Here is a 23,534-nt window from a genome sequence, read left to right as displayed (position 1 = left end):
TGAAACCGGCAGACGAAAATGGCCGCCAGCAGGGACTGTGACTGATGCTAAATACACAAAAACACGCCAGCAAATGTGGGAAGCAAGCAGACTGGATGAGCAAAAAACGTCGCCCAACAGCAGAAAAACCCCGGCAGGGGCAAAACCGCCCCAGAACTGCTAGCAGGCAACCCCCACAGCCCCAGGAACCAACAACAGAGGCCCCGGGGCAGAGCCGTCCTCCAAGCCCTCCGCCCTTAAAGAAAAGCAAGAGTCCATGGGAAAGGCAACAAGAAAGAGCCGCTGGTAAGACCCAGAAGCCTTGGCAGGAGGCACAGGCTCAAACCTCCGTCCCCAACCCGAACGGGGCAGCCCCCGAAAACCGCCCGAGTCTCTGCCGCAACTAAACTCCGCCCCGACCCCGAAACCCGCAGACGGTCCGGAGCCAGGAACATGGAGGGAAAGGGGCGAACAGCACCTAACCAAACGGGGCGGCCACGGGGCATTCGAGTGGGAAACCAACCTAGCATGTTGCAGCAACCTAACCAAGCTTGCAACACGGATGCCGCCTGTACTCTGAACAGTAATAACATCAGGAGAGTACTGGAGAACAAGCAGAGAATCACTCGCAAGACTCCGGGTCAAGGTGTCAGTGACCCAACAGGCAGCATGACGGAGGTAAAAATGGCGACTGTCACCCGGAGACAAGGGAACAGCAAACAACGATCCCGTACATGACGGGTTGGAACCCGGAAGACACATTCAATGGTCCCCCGAACCCAGACAGGGGTTTCCAGGGCCCGTAGGGTAACAACTACGGGAAGCCCGGGCAAGGTGTTGCTAACCGGTTAAGAAACCCAAACATAACAAGAGGGTAGATTATAGCACTGAAAACCCTCGAGATGTGTACAATCACGGGGGCCTAGCAGAGGGCCGCCAAACACTACCAGTGGAACTATAACCACCTTAGGCAGACCCCCACCAGGCATGAAAAATTAAAAACAAAAGAAAAACCCCGCAAAAGTACACCGTCTCCAGAGACAACAGAAACTGGCCGCCGCTTAGGTGGCAGGCTGTGCAACACCTTGATGCCCTAACCAGCACAATACCAATCCCTACCCAGGGCCAAACAAGGGCCCCAAGCCCCAGCTGGCCCCAAGGGCGAGGCAAATGCCGAGCAGCAAGAATCTCTACGGGAATGGTTCCCGAACGCCCCAGGGAAGATAACCCTGTTACGCAAGGGCAGTACTCACAGGGCGCTTAGGGAAGTCAGCCACTAAGCACATGCAGCCCCGGCACTGATGAAGTACTCCTGGCCACCGCACAACACAACACACGGCAGTGAACGCCACACAAGGCAAACACCGCCTAGGAAACTGAGGCCAAAGAAGCGTCAATCCCGGTTGACATTAGCGAACGAACTGAAGCTTGGCAGCCGGCGCGGTAGGTCCGGGGCTCCCCCCTCCCCCTCCCGGGGCGGGGAGGGCTGCGCGGACAATCGGCACGGCAGTAAAGTGTGATGTTTGCTTGTTTCCTTGTGATTGTAGGGAGTTTCTACCTCTATGTTCGGTTTTTATCATGTGGGGTTTGTTTTGTTATGCCTACCTTTCTGGGTGCCTAACCCCGGTCGATGGCAGATAAGGAAAACCCCAACCACAAGGGGTTTTCCGGGGCCATTGCTCCCTGAAACCTCTCTGAAAAGGCCAGGTTCTGGCTCTGATCCCTGGTAGGTCTGAATTCCTTAGCTAATGTCCCGGTCTAATATAACATACATTAGCCCGATAAGCTCCAGGGAGCCGTAGGGGTTCCCCACAGAAAGGTTCGTTTGGTGGTCTACAGATAGGCTGCTCCATGTTTATTAAATAAAAAAATAAAAAACCAAATAACCAAAAAATAAAAAAGCGTAGTCATCCGAAAGGAGGGGCACAAAACCCACGGGTTCAGACGGGACAAGTCTAGAATGAACCGGAGGTCCGCGCAGCTCCGTTTCGGGACTGGAAACAGGCGGGAAATCCACCTAAGGGACGACGTCGTTTCAACCACGTCCAAACGAACACACTCCAAGATGACCCGACAGAGCGCAGGAGAAGAGGCCTGCCCCGCCAGCCCTGAACCTCCCGAGGGAGGAACAGCCACTCAACGCCACCACAGGCCACACGAAACGACCCGGAAAGCCCACGAATCGTGGGACCAGGCGTGAGCAAACTGGGCGAGCCGCCCCCCCCTTTGCCCCGTCAATAGGACGAACCGCGCCTTGCGAGAACCAAAGCGGCGAACAGGATGGTCCCCACGCCGACCAGCAACAGCCGGAACCGAAGGCGCCACCAGTCCCGAATCTGGCACTAAAGGCCTACCCCGACGAAAAGAGCCCCGAGCCCTGGCACAACCCTTCTGGGAAGGCCCCTCAGCCTAAGAACTAATGGTTGGGTTGCCGATGGTGGGGTCTGGGGCTTCCCCCTTCCCCCTCCCGGGGAGGAGAGGGTGGGGGGGGGGGGGGGAGGGTGCGCAGACAGCGGCGCGGCGACATGATGACGTCATGCTTGTTTGCTAATTTTCGTTTAGGGACTTCTGTCCACCTGTTTGGTCTTCGGTCGTAATAGTTTACAAGCATAGGGGTTTGTTTTGGGGCGCCTACCTTTCTGGGTGCCTATCCTGGTCGATGGCAGACATAGAATCCTCCCAATCATAAAGGGGGTCTCTATAAGCCATTGCTCCTCGTGCCTCTCTAGAGGGGGCCAGGTTCTGGCTCGTGGTCCCCGGTAGGCAAGAACTCCATGCATTGACTGATGCCAAAAAGTTATACATATCCATTCAGCCTGGATAGCTCTGGGGAGCCGACGGGGCTCCCCCCAGAAAATTGTTTAGTTCTCAAGCAGATCTGCACTCGACCCCCCTTCAGGAACCAATTAAGTTTGAGTACCAAGGTTTCAGTGTGTTTATATACTTTCAAGGTAGTCATATGAATAACATTGAAAAGCAACTTACATGCCTATTGTGAAGGTCAACAATATCTGTAAGTCTGCAGAAAGGGTGTTTGTCATCAGGAGGAACAAAGCAAATGCTGTCCTCCAGGATAATGTGTGTTGCTCCAGCAGTCTTCAACGCATTATATACAACATCAGGAGCTTCTCGACCATATATTTGATAAATCTGGAAATATAAGCAGCATGGTCACTAGAATTACAGGAGTAACTCTTAGCAGTGATGACAGGAGTCAGCACTGTTATTCACATTATATGTTATGCCTTCACTATTAATTTAACACTTTCGTCCGGTGACGAAGAAGCATTGCGTCATCCGTTTACTGTCGGTAATCTCGGTGATGATGCAATGCTGCGTCGTCCACTAAAATAATTGCCAAAAATCAGGTTTTTATCAATTTATTTGGGACTGGTTTTAAAATGCGCGCCTATCATGATGGAACAACCTCAGTGCAGCAGGTAACTGTCAACAAGCCGAATGCAATCTGTGACTACAATACAAACATGAAAGGTGTTGATCACTTTGACCATATGATCAAATATTATCACTTCACAAGGAAAACTCACAAATGGATGAACAGAATTACCTTCTATTTTGTGCAAATGGCTATCTGCAGTGCTTTTGTGATGTACAACTACTACACAACAGATAGAAGGAAACTGACATTACTCCATTTCCATGAACAAGTCCTTGCTGCACTATTGTTCTATAAGTCTAGTAACTGGCCTGAGGAAGTCGTCTGAGGTGTCGTGTGTGCAAAATTGTCGGGTAAAAGGAAGGACACACACTATAAGTGCAAGACGTGTGATGTGGCATTGTGTCCTGCACCATGCTACAACAGATACCATCGAAAGAGAAAATTCTGGGCCGATAAGCAGTAATGCTTGCCCACCATCCACTCCACCTATACAAAACATGGGTTGACCCTGCAGGAAACATTTTCCAGGAGCAGGTGGAGTGGATAAAACAAATGTTCAACCCATGTCATGTTCAACACACAACACTGAGGTGGTAAGTACAAAAAGTTGTATTATTTTGTATATTTTTTTTCATACTTTCGCATATTGTACTGGCAATATTGTTCTTCAATTGGCCCTTATATGCACATATCCATCCAAAGCATTCTATTAGGAACAATTTCATGCCTAAATGAGCGCTGTAACACGAAAATTGAGATTAGCAACCGGTAAAAATACTAAACATTTGTGGGCAGGAATTAGGAGTGTAGCTGGAAGGTGTCTGGGCGCTCACTCACGGCTAACGTGTGGCCCGTCTTCAACTCGTCGGCGGATGGAGCGTGACCAGGTTTTTTATTTTATATGCTACTATTCCTCTAGAGAATTCTATTGTGAACCCATTGATACCAAAATGAAAGACCTAGGACGAAAATTGAAGTGACCAGAGTGAAAAGAGTGAACACATTTTATCGCTTTTGCGCGCTCCTGGATAACTCGTTCGCACTTTCTCTGTTTGCTGCAGGTAATTAGCCGGGCTTTTGGAGTTTATATGCATTTAGTGCTGTAGAGAATTCTATTGCGAACACAATGATACCAAATTTAATCTCGTAGGACGAGAATTGAGGTGACAAAGTTGAAGAGAGTATACACCTTTTCAGAATTAAGGCGCGCTACCGTGAAACGCTGGGTCCCACTACGCACAGTTGAGGGGTGGCGCGCTGGGTGCACGAAAGTGTTAATTAAGCAAAATTCTTTGTTTTCTTATTAAATACCTTTTATAGTATAGGCAATAGGTTTTTCCCACGGACCTAGAATGTACTGTGCCTGGCCATGTGACCGCATTGTTTACTGTGAACTTGCGCGGCTGAGAGCAATGTCTCAGAATATTAGCCAGAGAAAATCAGATTCAGACAAAAATAGACAAATTCATGATTTCAACGGTTCATGAAAGCACCCATTGGGAATTCAACAAGTCATGCAGCATCTGCTGGCAACGAGTAATTACCTAAGTGTAATTACCAAGGTGTAGTTACAGGATGAGAGCTACGCTCGTGGTGTCCCGTCTTCCCCGCACTCTTTGTCATATAACGCTTTGAAACTACTGACGGTCTTGGCCTCCACCACCTTCTCACCTAACTTGTTCCAACCGTCTACCACTCTGTTTGCGAAAGTGAATTTCCTTATATTTCTTTGGCATCTGTGTTTAGCTAGTTTAAATCTATGACCTCTTGTTCTTAAAGTTCCAGGTCTCAGGAAATCTTCCCTATCGATTTTATCAATTCCTGTTACTATTTTGTATGTAGTGATCATATCACCTCTCTTTCTTCTGTCTTCTAGTTTTGGAACTTCTAATTTAATGCCTCTAACCTCTCCTCGTAGCTCTTGCCCTTCAGTTCTGGGAGCCACTTAGTAGCATATCTTTGCACCTTTTCCAGTTTGTTGATGTGCTTCTTAAGATATGGGCACCACACAACCGCTGCATATTCTAGCTTTGGCCTAACAAGTCGTGAACAATTTCTTTAGTATATTGCCATCCATGTATTTAAAAGCAATTCTGAAGTTAGAAAGCGTGGCATAGGCTCCTCGCACAATATTCTTTATGTGGTCCTCAGGTGATAGTTTTCTATCTAGAACCACCCCTAGATCTCTTTCTTTATCAGAATTCTTTAAAGATTTCTTACATAATATATAGGTTGTGTGGGGTCTATGTTCTCCTATTCCACATTCCAAAACATGGCATTTATTTACATTAAAATCCATTTGCCAAGAGGTGCTCCATATACAGTGGTACCTCGCATAACGATTGCCCCAAAAGACGAATATTTTGGGTAACGAACGGCCCGATCGGCGTCAAATCGTCCCGTATGACGAACCCTGGTTTGAGTAACGTCAACACCACATGGTGGGGTCGCGCTGCTGCTTGCACATTCTTAGATGCCTCCGACGATGCACATAAATTATGTTGTTCTTGTTTAAAGATGCTAATGATGCTGGGATATAAAAGGGTGACTGCTGAGATGTTGCAAAGCATTGACGTTTTTGTAGGAAAAAAGAAATGAAATATCTGATATACAACAAATGTCAAAAAAGTTCGTTCGGTGTTCGGCAGGTAGGCTGCTCCATTATAACAATCTTTCTTTGTTTCAAATGTGTTCCATTTGTTTTTTATTTGTCATTTACGTCTCAATAATGGAGAAGCCTACCTTACATACACTGAGTAAACCATTATGACATTTTCCTTTCTTCAAATGTGTTCAATATTTATTTTTCCTTTGTCTTATAGCAAAAGGTTCGTTCGGTGGTCGGCAGGTAGGCTGCTCCATGTTTCTTACATACAAAAAACGTAAATAATAAAAAATATGAAGAATTTTGAAAACCAGTACAAATGTCAAAAATGTTCGTTCGGTGGTCTACAGGTCGACTGCTCCATGTTTCTTAAAATAAAAAAAAAAAAACGAAAAATAAAAGAACTGTTGAAACAATTTGAAAAATGGACAAATGTCATAAAGGTTCGTTCAGTGTTTGTCGGGTAGGCTGCTCCATTATTGAGACGTAAGTGATAAATACAAAACAAATGGAACACATTTGAAACAAAGAAAGATTGTCATAATGGAGCAGCCTACCCAACAAACACTGAACGAACCTTTTGCTATAACGAATATGAAAGACAAGGGCTGCTGGCTGGGTTAGTAGTGCGTGAGCAACCATTTGTAGCACACATGCCTCTGGCTCTCAAACACCTGTCCCACACGGTGTTGAAAGACTGTACTCAGTCAGTGCAATTCAGACCCTATTGTTTGAAGAACATAAGGGTCATAACATTGGTGAAGCTAGGCGCAATAAGGGCTTAACACAACGGTCGGATGCCTGTGATACAGCACCTATGAGGATGATACAGCGAGCGTATCCAGGTGTAGCTCTGAGCCCCACCCTTGCCATCTCTAATGTATATAGATGATACATAGATGAATCGTTTTCTGCGTTCAGTGATGATGCATCTGATACAAGTAGCATAGATGAACAGTGTTAGCGGCTTCCATGGTGGTGGTGTTCATTGATATTTTTAAGAATACCTGAATCGTTTCCTGACTGATGGACACTCTTTGAGGCTAGCTGAATCTCTTCCTGACTGATGGACACTCTTTGAGGCTAGCTGAATCTCTTCCTGTGTGGGACCTTACAAAGCGATCTTTTCAAGACTACCTTACAAATTGAGCTTTTCCTATAATCGTTTCAATACTACCTTATGCTTTACAAGCTTGGCTACATACCACCTACAAGTACTAAAGCCAAGGGTGCACGCGAGTGCATTATTTGCAAGCACACAGAACGATGAAACAGGAAACAAAAATCTATCTGTAGCTGGTGCAAGGAGAGCAAAGTCGCGCTGTGTACCATGGACTACTTCGTTGACTATTACGCACCTCCAAAGTACTTAGTGTGTAATACAGTGTGTTACTGTGTAAATAGTATGTGAAACTGTACATATTGTAATATTAGTGCATTTTTACCACGTAATATTGTGACAATAAACATTTATTGTGGACACATTACTGACACATGTATCACAGTTTCATGGAAAATTATGAACATTCTACTGTATACATATTGTAAAGGTCACAAATATGCATCATATACGATAAAAGAAACAAATAAAACCGCATTGGAAATGCATAGGAAAAATATTTGAAAATATATTTGTGGCAACACGCGGTGCTTGAATGGCCTGCGCGACCGTGTCTGGGAGCTTCACACACGGGCGACCAGCCCCTGATGACGTCACAGCGCACCTTGTCCACGCCCTCACAGCCAAAGTAAGTGGAATTTGGTAATTATTTTTACATAGACATGTTCAGGGACGGTAATTTATCATTTTACAAAGAAAAATTATATTTTGGGGAACATTTGATGTCATGCACACTAGGGAAATTTCACAATAAACACAGTGCATCACACTGGTTACATGGGGGACACTCGTTTTGTATGACGTCCGTTTCACATGACGAACATGGAACGGATTAAATTCGTTATGGGAGGTACCACTGTACTTATTTTGTCCAGGTCATCTTGAAAGGCATGACAATCATCTAAGTTTCTTATCCTTCCTATTATCTTAGCATCATCAGCCAACATGTTCATATAATTCTGTATACCAACTGGTAGATCATTTATGTAGACAATAAACATCACTGGTGCAAGAACTGAGCCCTGTGGTACTCCACTTGTGACATTTCTCCAGTCCGATACATTACCTCTGATTACTGCCCTCTTTTTTCTATCAGTCAGAAAATTTTTCATCCATGTTAAAAGCTTACCTGTCACCCCTCCAATATTTTCCAGTTTCCAGAACAACCTCTTATGTGGAACTCTGTCTAAAGCCTTTTTTAGGTCCAGATAGATGCAGTCAACCCAACCATCTCTTTCCTGTAATATCTCTGTGGCTCGATCATAGAAACTGAGTAAATTCAATACACAGGATCTTCCAGATCGAAAACCATACTGTCTGTCTGATATTATATAATTTCTCTCCAGGTGTTCTACCCATTTAATTTTGATTAGTTTTTCCAATACTTTCACTATTACATTTGTCAATGATACAGGTCTATAATTGAGGGGGCCTTCCCTGCTGCCACTTTTGTAGATTGGAACTATGTTAGCCTGTTTCCACACATCTGCTACGATTCCTGTACACAGGGATGCCTGAAAGATCAGGTGTAGTGGAATGCTGAGCTCAGATGCACATTCTCTCAGAACCCATGGTGAAACTCCATCTGGGCCAGCTGCTTTGTTCTTACTGAGCTCCTTTAGTATATTTTCTACTTCATCTCTAGACACCTCTATCCGCTCTATGTTGTTCCCTGGAATTCTTATTGTGTCTGGTTCTCTGAAGATTTCATTTTGCACAAACACACTTTGGAACTTTTCATTTAATGTTTCACACATTTCCTTTTCATTTTCCGTGAATCTGTTTCCCATTTTCAACCTCTGGATATTATCCTTTACCTGCAATTTGTTGTTTATGAATTTGTAGAATAGGCCCGGTTCTGTTTTACATTTATCCGCTATCCCTTTTTCAAAATTTCTTTCTGCCTCTCTCCTTACTGCCGTATAGTTGTTTCTCGCATCTTTGTATTGCTGGTATGTTTTGGGCTTGGCCTCCTCCTATACTGATTCCATTTTTGTGCCTTTTGGTCTCTGGCCCTCTCACAATTTCTGTTGAACCAATCCTGTTTTCTGGCCCTGCATCTCTGTTTTGGTATGAATGTTTGTGTGCCTTCCTCGTATATTTTTAAAAATTTGGCATACATTTCATTTACTTCTCTGCTTAGGAACAAGTCTGTCCAATTACACTCATTAAAAATTTTTTGAAGTTTAGTGACCTCTCCTTAAATCGAGTTTATCAACTCGTGCAGGCTCTGCCGGCAACGATTGCTCTGCAAGATATGCTGCACCCGCCGATGCTGAATTCCCATCGACAAGTCATGGAGCATCCGCCAGCAACGAATGCTCTGCAAGCCATGTTGCATCCGCTGATGCTGAATTCCCATCAAAAGTCGTGTAGCCTCCACTAACGATATAAAATATGATTGAAAGACATATAAATTAGTGTAAAAAGTGTTGATAGAGTACAGTAAGTGTTAATGATTATTTAAGCCTTGACAAAAAGATACTGTACAGTGTAAATATACAGTAGAAATAATTTTCAATTGTGAATTAGAATTAGAATTAGAACTCATGTGAATTAGTAGTAAAGCTAGCTGTTGTGTGAAGTGAATGCCTGAAAATAAGTGTACATACTGTATGTACCCTGTATACAGTACTGAACAATATAAAACAAGCGCTGCAGAGGATGACGTAATCTTCACAGCTTCGTAATCTTCGGCTTCATTAAAAGTAAGTCAATTTACCAATTTTATTATAGTATTTCAACATATTAATTGTTTTTTTCAACAAAAGCTACATATTAATCTCTGCAAATGTATATTCTATTATTAGCAGAGAAAAGGCGAGCTCATAATATTTCATCTTGGCTAGCTCTCAGTGACAAGGCTCGATCACCATTGTTATGGCCTGACCGCCACAGCCTGTGTCATAACATTAAAAATACATTACCTGCACTGTTCAGGGTAAAACAAAACGCATCGCTAAAATTTTATTGAGAAAATATTAACAATCACCGATTGATACATGAAATATTTTGCAATACCAATTTTGAACTAATTTTTTCCCACCCATCTGGACTTGATCAGATCGTGTTCACACATCATCCATGCAGCAGCCACCAGCTGGCTTAATCGTCGGCGTGGCATTAAATTGGAACGCAATTACACAATGAACTTTATTTAATTTTAGTTATACAGTATAAAATATATCCTACCTGAATGTTACTTGAAAAATTACCTGACCCGACTTAACTTCGGAAATAACGGAGCTCCGGAAATAACGACCAGGGAACAGCCCCATATAGGCCGTTAAATTGAGTGGATACTGTACGTTAATCACAGACAAAGCTAAGGGCACTGGGTGCATACTGTACAAACGCAGACTAGGTCTATACGTACACCCTACAGTAGGTTGGTGTTTAAGCCAGATCTAGTAACATAAACTTCTCTCAAATTATCGATTTACATCAAATTATATAATTTTGGGTTATATATATTTAGTTTAGCAACATTATTACGATAATAAGAGCTATAAAAAATACTTATTTTAGAACTTATTAAATTATTTTATTATTTCGAAGCCATAGGTCACTGAACTTTGGCGACAAAATCGAACAAAACACGCATGGTGTTGTGTGCACACGTATTAGACCCGTCTACTCACACTGGAGTTGTGCCACCAATAACATGAATAATTTCTCAAATAGCAAATATCTATCATATTTACTGTATATTTTTGGTTTTATTTAGTTTAGTTCAATTAGGATAATAAAGAGTTATTAAAACACCAGTTTTAGAAATGATCTATTAATCTGAAAAGTTCAAAGTCATGGGTCACTGAACTATGACGACACAGACGAAAGTGAGTGAAACCTCACTGTAAAGTGAGGTTTACAGTACAGTATTCCCTTATCTGTCCACCCTCACTCATCTTGTTTCATCACAGAAAATGTGTATAAGAAGATTTCAACACATTAGCTAGCTATTCACGCTTCAGTCTTTAAATTAATTTACAAAGATACGTGTACCACAAATCAGTGAACGAAAATCATTTAAACTCAGTCGTTCACTTGTGTGGACCACTCTGGCTGGTGTTTGGTTAATATGCTTTACTCGTTGTGTGGACCATTCTGGCTTGTGTTTGGTTCATATGGTTCACTTGTTGTGTGGTCCACTTGTGTGATCCAACTTGTCTTATGAAGTAATGATTAATTGTAATCTGTGATAGAATGAGACAGTTTTACACCACTCTGTGAACTCTGTCCCAACATCGTAAGCTTGTGGACCACTTGTGGACCACTTGTGTGGTCCACTTGTGTGATCCAACTTGTCGTATGAAGGAATTATTAATTGTAACCTATGATGGAATGGTTAAGTTTTCCACCACTCTGTGAACTCTGTCCCAACATCGTAAGCTTGTGGACCACTTGTGGACCACTTGTGGACCACTTGTGGACCACTTGTGCAGTCCACTTGTGTGGTCCACTTGTGTGATCGAACTTGTCAGATGAGCAAATTATTAACTGTAATCTGTGATAGAATGGGAAACTTTTCCACCAGTCTGTGAACTCTGTCTCGATATCGTGAGCAAATCCGAACATCCCTCACTTCAGTGAACCATTGTTCGTCAAAACGGGTGAGTAAATCCGGCCTGAAAAGTGTGCGAACTAGCTGGAGATTCGTTGAATCGGGACACGTTGAATAGAGGTTGTACTGTACTGATAGCTGGCCTTACCTGATGTGTTCGGTGTCTGAGCCACGAGTCTTCATAGTGTGGGTGATTAGTTATATGTCGGCCTGTGCATAACTTCACTCCTGCTAGTAACTGCATGGAGCCTGCAAATACTGCCTCAGGAGGTGTGTAAGACTGGATCCACTCCATCAGCTCCACAGTGTCAGGATCCCAAAATTCATACATCTCTTCTGGCCATAGTTCTGATGACATCTTGCCCCAATACTGAAAGAATACCATACAATATATAAAGTTATATAAATGCCAATTAAATTTTAATGACTAGTATATAAAGTTTAGTTTTTGTTGTCATTAATGCAAATGTTTCTCTTAGCTAAAATACCAGTTTGTTTTATTTGTGTTAATTTTTATATTTCATTTGTGTTCGATAATATGTATTAGTAAGCGAGTATGATTCTGCGTGTAAAGTTTTCCAGTGAGTTTTCTTGAGAGGAGCATCCCTGGATTCCACGAGAGAGGGGCGAGATTCTTCACACACAGGTTGTGTGGTGTGTGCTCGTGAGGTACTCACCTCGCTGTGTGAGGTTATTGACCTCCGTTTATATCCAAGTGACTGGAACTGTAATCGTTAATCAGGTGAGTGAGAGATTTGTCCTTGTTAGTGTGTTATCCCTTTTCCTGTGTCTAAATAAATGAAATGCACGCACTTTGATTGTTTCTTGAATCCCGCCAATGCAAAAATATAAAAAATATGGTACTGGTTCCACCTGGTCATTCTTGTGTTTGAAGTATTTATTAATGCATATTGACTCTACATCCCTAGTTTAAAGTAACATACCTATACTGTATATAAGAAAGTAAGGACGGGTTTCGTGAGTTTGTTCTCTAGGGTACTGCTTACAAGCTTGTGCCCTTACAAGGGAACAGAGTCATATGGACCATGAAACGAGGATAATTAGGCCAACCCAGCTCACTGGAGGCTCAGAAAGCTGACCTCAGCATGCCTTAGTAAGATTGTGCAATCCACAGTGCCAGCAAAATTGCCTCCTGCTACCAGGGAAACTCAAACGGCGAAAACAAATGTAGTTGCCTCAGCAACAGCCAAAAAACCAGCGTTGAATGTAGCAAAATGTCATTTTCTGGGCGAGCCCCGGAGGCTCCCTGGAGCTTATCAGGCTAATGTATGTTATATTAGACTGGGACATTAGCTAAGGAGTTCAGACCTACCAGGGACTAGTGCCAGAACCTGGCCCCTTCAGAGAGGTTTCAGGGAGCAATGGCCCTGGAAAACCCCCTTATGGTTGGGGCTTTCCTTATCTGCCATCGACCGGGGTTAGGCACCCAGAAAGGTAGGCATAACAAAACAAACCTTACATGGTAAAAAACTAAAACAGAAAACCGAACAGAGGTAGAAACTCCCTACAATCCCAAGGAAACAAGCAAACAAGCAAACATCACACTTTACTGCCGCGCCGATCATTCGCGCAGTCCTCCCCGCCCCAAGAAGGGGAGGGGTAACCCCGGACCTCAACACGCAGGCTGCCTAGCATCAGTTTGAAAGCTAAGCTTCAACCAATGTGAAAAAATTGCCGACCGGTGGGAGGGAGGGTTGCCAGGGAGCCTCCTGGGCTAACCCAGAAAATGGCGTTTCATTACATTCAACGCTGGTTTTCTGTGGGGAGCCCCTATGGCTCCCTGGAGCTTCATACCCAAAGAGAAGGAAAAGAAAGGGCTGGCCCGGGAGGCGGCCGCCATAAACTCCGCAACACGAAGCCGAGACAACAGGCTGTAACCTGTGACCCAAGGCAACAAGAACGCACAGGAGCAGACGCGCATAAAGAATGGGTAGCCACGAACCTGTGCGACCCTCAAATCCCTGCGCCCGAAATGAGCCCTAGACGTCACCAACACAGCAGCAAAAGCTGCAAATGTCCGAACAGCACGGGCGCAAGGACAGACCGCAGGCTGGAACACTTAAAAACTCTGCGGACGACCTGGGAGACCCGAACCCTGAAACAGGGAATGAGGGGAACCGGATCAACCCAAAGCGCATCCCCAGACATGGTACGCAGGTAACGACAAAAAAAGCGCAACCGGACAATACAGGACGCACCCCTGGCTGAACCAATCAAGCATCAATAACCCAAGAACCCCTCCAGAAAGCACCCGTCTCGACTGTTGCCAGAAGGACAGAGAAAGGCTGCAAATGTACAAACCTACCACCAATACCAAAGAGCAGAAACCTGAACCGAAGGTGCTACCACAAACTGAGGAGAAGATAAGAAGGCACCCTGATCAAGGACCAGGACGGCTCAGGCGACGCATGAGCAAGCTGGAGGTGAAACAAAACACGAGAAAGCGTACGAAACAGGGCAGATGTGACGTCCACCCCGAACACAAGCCGGAGCGGCTTCGCCTGCGCCGCACAAAACGAGGCGACAGTAAGAAACATCAAAACTGTAGTCCTGAAAACCCAAGAAAGGACAAGACAACCCGATGTGAAAGAGAAGACAACCTACAAAGAACAAGAAAAAGTGCATAAAAACACCAGAAACGTCATACTGTCACCGAGACGAAGCTCGCAGGTGGGACACCATCAACAAAGCCACCTGAACACCACAGAGATGGTGATACCCGCATCAAAAAAAGAGTCAAGGAGAAGGCCGAACCAGTCACGCACAGGACCGGTCCGACCTGCCGAAAGAGGCGGAGCCGCGGGAAAGCGCCCATGTCTTCATAGAGCAGACGGGAACCCCAGAAGGATGGGGCGGATCGACCACGCCCAATGCACCCACGAAGATGACATGACGAAGCGCAGGGGAAGAAACCCACCCCGCCAGCCCCGAACCCCCCAAAGGGGGAGAAGCTGTCCACCGCCGCCACCAGAGGCCGGAAGACAACCAAAAGCGCCCACTAACGGCAGGACCATGCGAGAGTCAGCAGAGCAAGCTGCTCCCCCAGCACCCAGTCAACAGAGAAGGGAACAGAGCCCCTTCCAAAAGAAAAAGTATATATACACATATATACATATATATTATATATATACACATACACACAAGGTATGTTACACACATGTGCATATGCACATACACATGTGCACACACACATGCTAGATTTGATATTTACCAGGAAGGAGGAAGAGATATTTGACATTCAGTACCTTCCTCCCTTGGGTAAAAGTGACCATGTCTTTTTGGGAATAAAGTATGCAATGCGTTATAAGCTGGAAGAAAATAAGGAGGTTGAAGCAGTTGCAAAACCAGACTTCAGGAGAGGACATTATGGTGACCTTAGAAATTTTTTTAGTGAGTATAATTGGACAGACTTGATGCTAGGCAAGGAAGTGAATGAGATGTATGGCAAGTTTTGTGAAATATATGATAAAGGCACAAAAAAATTTATACCAAAACAGAGATGCAGAACTAGGAAACAGGATTGGTTCAATAGAAATTGCGAGAGGGCTAGAGACCGAAAGACACAAAAATGGAATCAATACAGGAAGAGGCCGAACCCCCAAACATACCAGCGATACAAAGATGCGAGAAACAACTACACGGCAGTGAGGAGAGAGGCAGAAAGAAATTTTGAAAAAGGGATTGCGGACAAATGTAAAACAGAACCAGGTCTATTCTATAAATTCATAAACAACAAATTGCAGGTAAAGGATAATATTCAGAGGTTGAAAATGGGAAATAGATTCACGGAAGATGAAAAGGAAATGTGTGAAACACTAAACGAAAAGTTCCAAAGTGTGTTTGTACAAAATGAAATCTTTAGGGAACCAGATACAATAAGAATTCCAGAGAACAACATAGAACACATAGAGGTGTCTAGAGACGAAGTGGAAAAAATGCTCAAGGAGCTCGGTAAGAACAAAGCAGCTGGCCCAGATGGCGTTTCACCATGGGTTCTGAGAGAATGTGCATCTGAGCTCAGCATTCCACTTCACCTGATCTTTCAGGCATCCCTGTGTACAGGAATCGTAGCAGACGGGTGGAAACAGGCTAACATAGTTCCAATCTACAAAAGTGGCAGCAGGGAAGACCCCCTCAATTATAGACCTGTATCATTGACAAGTGTAATAGTGAAAGTATTGGAAAAACTAATCAAAACTAAATGGGTAGAACACCTAGAGAGAAATGATATAATATCAGACAGACAGTATGGTTTTCGATCTGGAAGATCCTGTGTATCGAATTTACTCAGTTTCTATGATCGAGCCACACAGATATTACAGGAAAGAGATGGTTGGGTTGACTGCATCTATCTGGACCTAAAAAAGGCTTTCGACAGAGTTCCACATAAGAGGTTGTTCTGGAAACTGGAAAATATTGGAGGGGTGACAGGTAAGCTTCTATCATGGATGAAAAATTTTCTGACTGATAGAAAAATGAGGGCAGTAATCAGAGGCAATGTATCAGAATGGAGAAATGTCACAAGTGGAGTACCACAGGGTTCAGTTCTTGCACCAGTGATGTTTATTGTGTACATAAATGATCTACCAGTTGGTATACAGAATTATATGAACATGTTTGCTGATGATGCTAAGATAATAGGAAGGATAAGAAATTTAGATAACTGTCATGCCCTTCAAGAAGACCTGGACAAAATAAGTATATGGAGCACCACTTGGCAAATGGAATTTAATGTTAATAAATGTCATGTTATGGAATGTGGAATAGGAGAACATAGACCCCACACAACCTATATATTATGTGAGAAATCTTTAAAGAATTCTGATAAAGAAAGAGATCTAGGAGTGGTTCTAGATAGAAAACTATCACCTGAGGACCACATAAAGAATATTGTGCAAGGAGCCTATGCTATGCTTTCTAACTTCAGAATTGCATTTAAATACATGGATGGCGATATACTAAAGAAATTGTTCATGACTTTTGTTAGGCCAAAGCTAGAATATGCAGCTGTTGTGTGGTGCCCATATCTTAAGAAGCACATCAACAAACTGGAAAAGGTGCAAAGACATGCTACTAAGTGGCTCCCAGAACTGAAGGGCAAGAGCTACGAGGAGAGGTTAGAAGCATTAAATATGCCAAAACTAGAAGACAGAAGAAAAAGAGGTGATATGATCACTACATACAAAATAGTTACAGGAATTGATAAAATCGACAGGGAAGACTTCCTGAGACCTGGAATTTCAAGAACAAGAGGTCATAGATTTAAACTAGCTAAACACAGATGCCGAAGAAATATAAGAAAATTCACCTTCGCAAATAGAGTGGTAGACGGTTGGAACAAGTTAAGTGAGAAGGTGGTGGAGGCCAAGACCGTCAGTAGTTTCAAAGCGTTATATGACAAAGAGTGCTGGGAAGACGGGACACCACGAGCGTAGCTCTCATCCTGTAACTACACTTAGGTAATTACACTTAGGTAATTACAGTGTACACATGTACTTGCACAGGTGTACACACACACACACGCACACTTAGGTAATTACACGTGAAAAGAAAATTACAAGCTGCCGACCAGTGGGCGGAGAGTACCACGCCCGCCAGGCGAAGAAGGCACAAAACTGTATCAAAAGGCCAACCTCGACAACAAAACCCCAAAGTCCCAGCATGACCACAACACGTGCCAAGACCCAAAAAGATCAGTCTGCAAGCCAGGAAGACCCAGGAACCCCAGAAGGCAGAACCGGGTCACACACGAGGAAACAAAGTCCCCTGAACCCACAAAGGGGGCCCAAGAGGAAGAAACCTCTAGAACGAAACCAAAGAACCCAAAGGAACCTGGAATCGAACCAGGGGGAGCCCAAACCGCCACATTTGCCGGCGGAGATACACCACAGAAAGGCAAAGCACAGCCCCAGACAGAACCCCCAGGGAAACAGTCAAAACAGACCGAAAACCAAGGGACAAGGTGTGGGAGCAAGCATAACAGACAGGGACCCTGAGCTCAAACCCAAGGACCCAGACCCAAAACAGACAAAACGGTTGAAGTTGAAGCTTAGCTTTCAAACTGATGCTAGGCAGCAGGCGCATTGAGGTCCGGGGCTCCCCCCTCCCCCTCTCGGGGCGGGGAGGACTGCGCGGATGATCGGCACGGCAGTAAAGTGTGATGTTTGCTTGTTTCCTTGGGATTGTAGGGAGTTTCTACCTCTCTGTTCGGTTTTTTGTTTTAGTTTTTTACCATGTGGGGTTTGTTTTGTTATGCCTACCTTTCTGGGTGCCTGACCCCGGTCGATGGCAGATAAGGAAAACCCCAACCACAAGGGGGTTTTCCAGTGCCATTGCTCCCTGAAACCTCTCTGAAGGGGCCAGGTTCTGGCGCTGGTCCCTGGTAGGTCTGAACTCCTTAGCTAATGTCCCGGTCTAATATAACATACATTAGCCTGATAAGCTCCAGGGAGCCGTAGGGGCTCCCCACAGAAAAGTTTAAAAAACTGTTGGCATTCTTTCTAAGATCAGATATTATGTACCTCACCCTGCCCTGGTGACGCTCTATTACTCCCTCATCTATCCATATCTCAATTATGGTATTTGTGCTTGGGGTTCTACTACCCAAAATCATTTACGTCCTCTAATTATTCAACACAAAGCTGCTATTAGGACAATATCCAACTCTGGCCCCAGACATCACTCAGTACCTCTACTCAAATTTCTGAATATGTTAGATATTAAGTCACTGCACATTCTCTCATGTGTGTTATACATATATAAAACGCTGAACTGTAATGCCAATCCTGACCTCAAAAGCTTCATTGAAGTTTGTAACAGAACCCATGAGCACCACACCAGAAACAAATACAGTTTTGATATTCCAAGAGTACGACTTAATCAAACTAGAAATGCTCTACAAATCATGGGACCCAGAATGTGGAATGACCTTTCCAATCATGTTAAAGACTGTACCTCTCTCAACCAGTTTAAGATAAAACTAAGCACTACCTATTAAATTCCCTGTAACCTACTTTACCCCTATATTGTCAACCCATGTCTGTTTTTTTAAACAACGCTGTTTGTCGACCTTTTTGTATTTGTGCTGCTTTTTCTGCCATGTTCCCCCCTTTTTTTATTTTTATTTTTAATTGTTCTCAACACATTTTATACTTTAATCTCAATTACTATTAAGTTTTAGTCTTTAATGTTTTTACTGCCCGAAACGCTTTGCGTAATAGTGGCTTTAGGCATTGTATGTACTAGCTCTATATATAAATCTGTCAATTTTTGTAGAACCTCTTGTATGTATGTACCTTACCTGAATAAACATTTATTAATTTATTTATTTATTTATATTATTTAAGTCACATACAAGGAACAAAGCTCGCAGGACTCTGGGTTGAAAGTGCCACCAACCCAACAGGCAGCATGACGGAGGCAAAAACAATGAGTGTTGCCCTAAGACAAGTGGACAGAGCAAGCCACAAACTTGCACAAAGTGAGAGGGGGCTCAGGGGTCACATCCATTGGACCTGAGCGCCCCGCGGGGTTTCCCAGGGCCCCTAGACCGGGTCTGCTAAGGGTTATCCCAGGTAGGGTACTGTTAACCCTCAAACCGCTAGGGGCCCAAATGGAATTCACACCCACAGGCGCAACAAAAAAAAAAATTCCAAAAAATTCTTTCGTCTTATAGAAGTGTTCATTTTTGTTCCCTGATCACGGAAAAAATAACAAAAAAATCGTAGGTGGCATATTTTAGCCGCAATAGGGTAGGGAAGTGTGGCAAAAAACCAGCGTTGAATGTAATGAAACGCCATTTTCTGGGTGAGCCCCGGAGGCTCCCTGGAGCTTATCGGGCTAATGTGTGTTATGTTAGACCGGGACATTAGCTAAGGAGTTCAGACCTACCAGGGACCAGCGCCAGAACCTGGCCCCTTCAGAGAGGTTTCAGGGAGCAATGGCCCTGGAAAACCCCATATGGTTGGGGGTTTTCCTTATCTGCCATCGACCGGGGTTAGGCACCCAGAAAGGTAGGCGTAACAAAACAAACCCCACATGGTAAGAAACTACAACAAAAACCGAACAGAGAGGTAGAAAACTCCCTACAATCCCAAGGAAACAAGCAAACAAGCAAACATCACACTTTACTGCCGCGCCGATCGTCCGCGCAGCCCTCCCCACCCCGGGAGGGGGAGGGGGGAGCCCCGGACCTACCGCGCCGGCTGCCAAGCTCCAGTTCGGAAGCTAAGCGTCAACCAACGCGAAAAAACCGCCGACCGGTGGGAGGGAGGGTTTCCAGGGAGCCTCCGGGGCTCACCCAGAAAATAGCGTTTCATTACATTCAACGCTGGTTTTCTGTGGGGAGCCCCTACGGCTCCCTGGAGCTTCATACCCAAAGAGAAGGAAAAGAAAGGGCTAACCCGGGAGGCGGCCGCCACAAACTCTGCAACGCAAAGCCAAGACAACCGGACGCAAACCTGCGACCCAAGGCAACAAGAACGCCCAAGAACAGACGCACACATGGATGGGCGGCCAAAAACCTGTGCGACCCACAATTCCCTGCGCCCAAAATGAGCCCGAGACGTCACCAACACAGCAGCAATTGCTGCAAACGTCTGAACAGCACGGGCGCAAAGACAGACCGCAGTAAGAAGGAAAACACTGCGGACGACCCGGGAGACCCGAGCCCTGAAAACAGGGAACGAAGGAACCGGATCAACCACAGCGCATCCCCAGGCATGGTACGCCGGCAACAGCAAAAAGCACAACTGGACAACACAGGATGCACCCCCCAGGCCAAACCAAACAAGTACCAATACCCCAAGAACCCCTCCGGAAAGCAGCCGTCCTCGACCGTCGCCAGGACAGAGAAAGGCTGCACACCAATAAAGCTAACCACCAGTACCAAAGAGGAGGAAACTGAAACCGAAGGGGCTACCACAAACTGAGGGGAAGAGAAGAAGGCACCCTGAACAAGGTACCAGGATGGCTCAGGCGACTCATGAGCAGGCCGGAGGGGAAACAAAACGCGAGAAGACGTAATAAACGTCATACAGTCTCCAAGACGAAGCTCGCAGGTGGGACACCGTCAACAAAGCCACCTGAACACCATAGAGATGGCGATACCTGCGTCAAAATACCAGACGCGAAGAGCCAAAGAGAAGGCCGAACCAGTCACGGACAGGACCGATTCGGCCTGCTGAAAGAGGCGAAGCCTCAGGAAAAACGCCCCGGGTACGGACACCTATCAAGCAGCGTCTGAAAAGAAGGCCGGGCCGGCCACAGTGGAACCATAAGGACTGTTCTCGTGGGAATGAGCTGCAACTGAGCCAGAACCCGAAGCAACAGCTGGACCGGGAGAAGAGGTACAGGTACCCCCCACCTCGACCAGGCCTGCCGAAAGCCTCCACCGTGAAGTACCTCGCAGGTGGGAAGGGCGCCACAAAACGGGCGACGCCTAGACCACGCCGACCCGAAGACGTCCATGGCCAGGAGTCCATAAGCCCAACAGAGCCAACAAAACGAATCGGCGACGACTGGCCAACCCACGAAGAGGAATGAACCGAGACAGCTGTCCACCAGGACGCAGGACACACCCCGGACACGAACCACACGGTTAACCAAACCCCCTGTGGTTCCGGCAAGAACCACCAGAGAACAGTCCAAACAGAGCTGAATGGTAGAGTACCTAGTGACCCAAACCCTCCGAAGCGCAAACCAGACAGCCATCTGGATTCTGGACAGTGAGATCTGGATTCCAGGATATAACCTATACAGGTGTGATAGGAAAATTAGGTCACATGGAGGAGTGGGTCTGTATATTAGGGAAGACCTTGTATGCTCGGAGCTCCTAAACGTTACAAATGAGGTGGTAGAGGTACTGGGATTAAAAATAGAGAAAATAAATTTAGTGATTATACTAATATACAAACCGCCAGATGCAACGGCTGAGGAATTCACAGAACAGATAAGCAAAATAGAGAATAGCCTTGATAATTTGGAGAACCCGATACCTGATATTATTTTCCTAGGTGACTTCAACTTGCCTAGTCTCAGGTGGAAAATAGCAAACAATAATATTATACCAGGAAATCTATCAGGACCTAACCAACCACAGATTAGAGAACTACTTAGATTCTGTGACAAATTTTCACTCAATCAGCAGATATCGGAGCCAACGAGAAATGAAAATATTCTAGATCTGGTCTTTACGAACAATGAAGACATTATCAGAGACATTACGATATCAGATACCACATACTCAGATCACAAACTCATTGAAGTGCAAACGACCATCAATACTCAGAATAGACCTAAAACGTTGATAAAGCGAGAGGGGCTATTCAGTAAATTCAATTTTAATAATAAAAGGATAGACTGGGAGATAATAAACAGGGAACTTACAAACATTCCATGGGGAACTGTTCTAAATAATACAAGTCCTACAGAAGGAATAGAAAAACTTACTTCAGAAGCGTATCAAGTCTGTCTGAAACATGTTCCTTTGAGGAAAGCCAGAAAGAGATCTAACGTAGAAAGAGAACGCAGACGTCACTATAAACGCAGGAAAAAAATAACGGAACTGCTTATGCAGACACGAATTTCCCGTCAAAGAAGGAATAATTTAAATAGGGTTGTTCAACGTCCTCCCAGCAAGCATAAGAAATATTGCCGGAACAACCGTGGACATTTTCAAGAGGAAACTAGATTTATTCCTCCAAGGAGTGCCGGACCAACCGGGCTGTGGTGGGTATGTGGGCCTGCGGGCCACTCCAAGCAACAGCCTGGTGGACCAAACTCTCACAAGTCGAGCCTGGCCTCGGGCCGGGCTTGGGGAGTAGAAGAACTCCCAGAACCCCATCAACCAGGTATCAACCAGGTACCATGAACACCTGAACCGGGCTGTGAGCCCGACGGACAGACAGACTCCATCAACCTCGGCCGACCTGGTGAGCACTGGTCACAAAGCCCCAGCCGAGAGACGACCCGTCCGTGAACACATCGAGCGAAGGCTCGGGGAGCCGCCAAGGCACGGAACCCCGAAAACCCCAAAGAGGAAGCTGGTGACGCAGCACCAACACCAGATCCCCAGAGGAACCCAAGGAATGCAAGAGGCGGAAGTGGAGTCTCCGTAGGAACCAACCGACGCCGGAGCCAAACCCGACTCCGTGGGCAGACAAGCACGCCGAAGTGCAAACTCCCGCACAACCGCCCAAGCAACCGCTGAGCAACCCGGGACCCCCTCCTGAACAGCCAAAGGCGGGACCACAGCCAAAGTAACACTTCTGGAGGGAAGACAATGAGGGGCCCAAGAGCCTGAAACAAGGCCCAGGTCCGAACCCGGGACGGAAACAGAAGGTAAAACCTCCAGATCACCAGGAAACCAAACCCAGCGATCTGGAAAGAACCATCCCCTGGCGAGCAGACAAGCGGACTGACTGGGAGCCCACTCCAGCCAGTCGTCGAGGTAGGCCAGACACCGAATCTCAGACGCAGACAGGGCACTAAGATCCGGTAAAGATGCAAAGAGTATACAAAGTGCCCTTCACAAAATAGGGAATGCAATAAAAACAGCAAACCTGAAGCCCCACCACCAAAGCATTGTATGACAATCATATGAAGACATATTACGACATATGACAATCATTATATGACAATATGACAATTATAATCAAAGCATTATATGACAAAGAGTGCTGGGAAGACGGGACACCACGAGAGTAGCTCTCATCCTGTAACTACACTTAGGTAAGTACACATAGGTAATTACCAACCGTGCTAGCCCCAGAAAAACTGGAGAGGAACGTGCCAAGAAGTGACCTGGAGGTCCAGGTCCACCATCCATGCACCCGGCCCTAACAGA

At 45.2% G+C, this 23,534-nt stretch overlaps 1 protein-coding gene and 1 long non-coding RNA gene across 3 annotated transcripts in view; one reads left to right on the top strand and one right to left on the bottom strand.

Moving 5' to 3' along the window:
• Positions 1–23,534, bottom strand: part of LOC123768069 (protein C-mannosyl-transferase DPY19L3) — a 273,308-nt gene that overhangs the window by 23,143 nt on the left and 226,631 nt on the right. For both annotated transcript variants that reach the window (XM_045758333.2, XM_069307073.1), the window contains 2 exons: positions 11,817–12,038; positions 2,965–3,129 (listed from right to left, as the gene is read on the bottom strand). In XM_045758333.2, the coding sequence (XP_045614289.2) occupies positions 2,965–3,129; positions 11,817–12,038 (387 nt within the window). The remainder of the gene's footprint in view (positions 1–2,964; positions 3,130–11,816; positions 12,039–23,534) is intronic.
• On the top strand, positions 5,673–6,388 carry LOC138353643 (uncharacterized). Its single transcript, XR_011223230.1, has 2 exons — positions 5,673–6,007; positions 6,208–6,388. It is a non-coding gene; the product is annotated as an uncharacterized lncRNA (long non-coding RNA).

This window comes from Procambarus clarkii, chromosome 59 (assembly GCF_040958095.1).
Source record: "Procambarus clarkii isolate CNS0578487 chromosome 59, FALCON_Pclarkii_2.0, whole genome shotgun sequence".
NCBI lineage: Eukaryota > Metazoa > Arthropoda > Malacostraca > Decapoda > Cambaridae > Procambarus > Procambarus clarkii.
The sequence above is the reverse complement of the archived record's forward strand: the minus strand, read 5'-3'. Positions and strand labels throughout refer to the sequence as shown.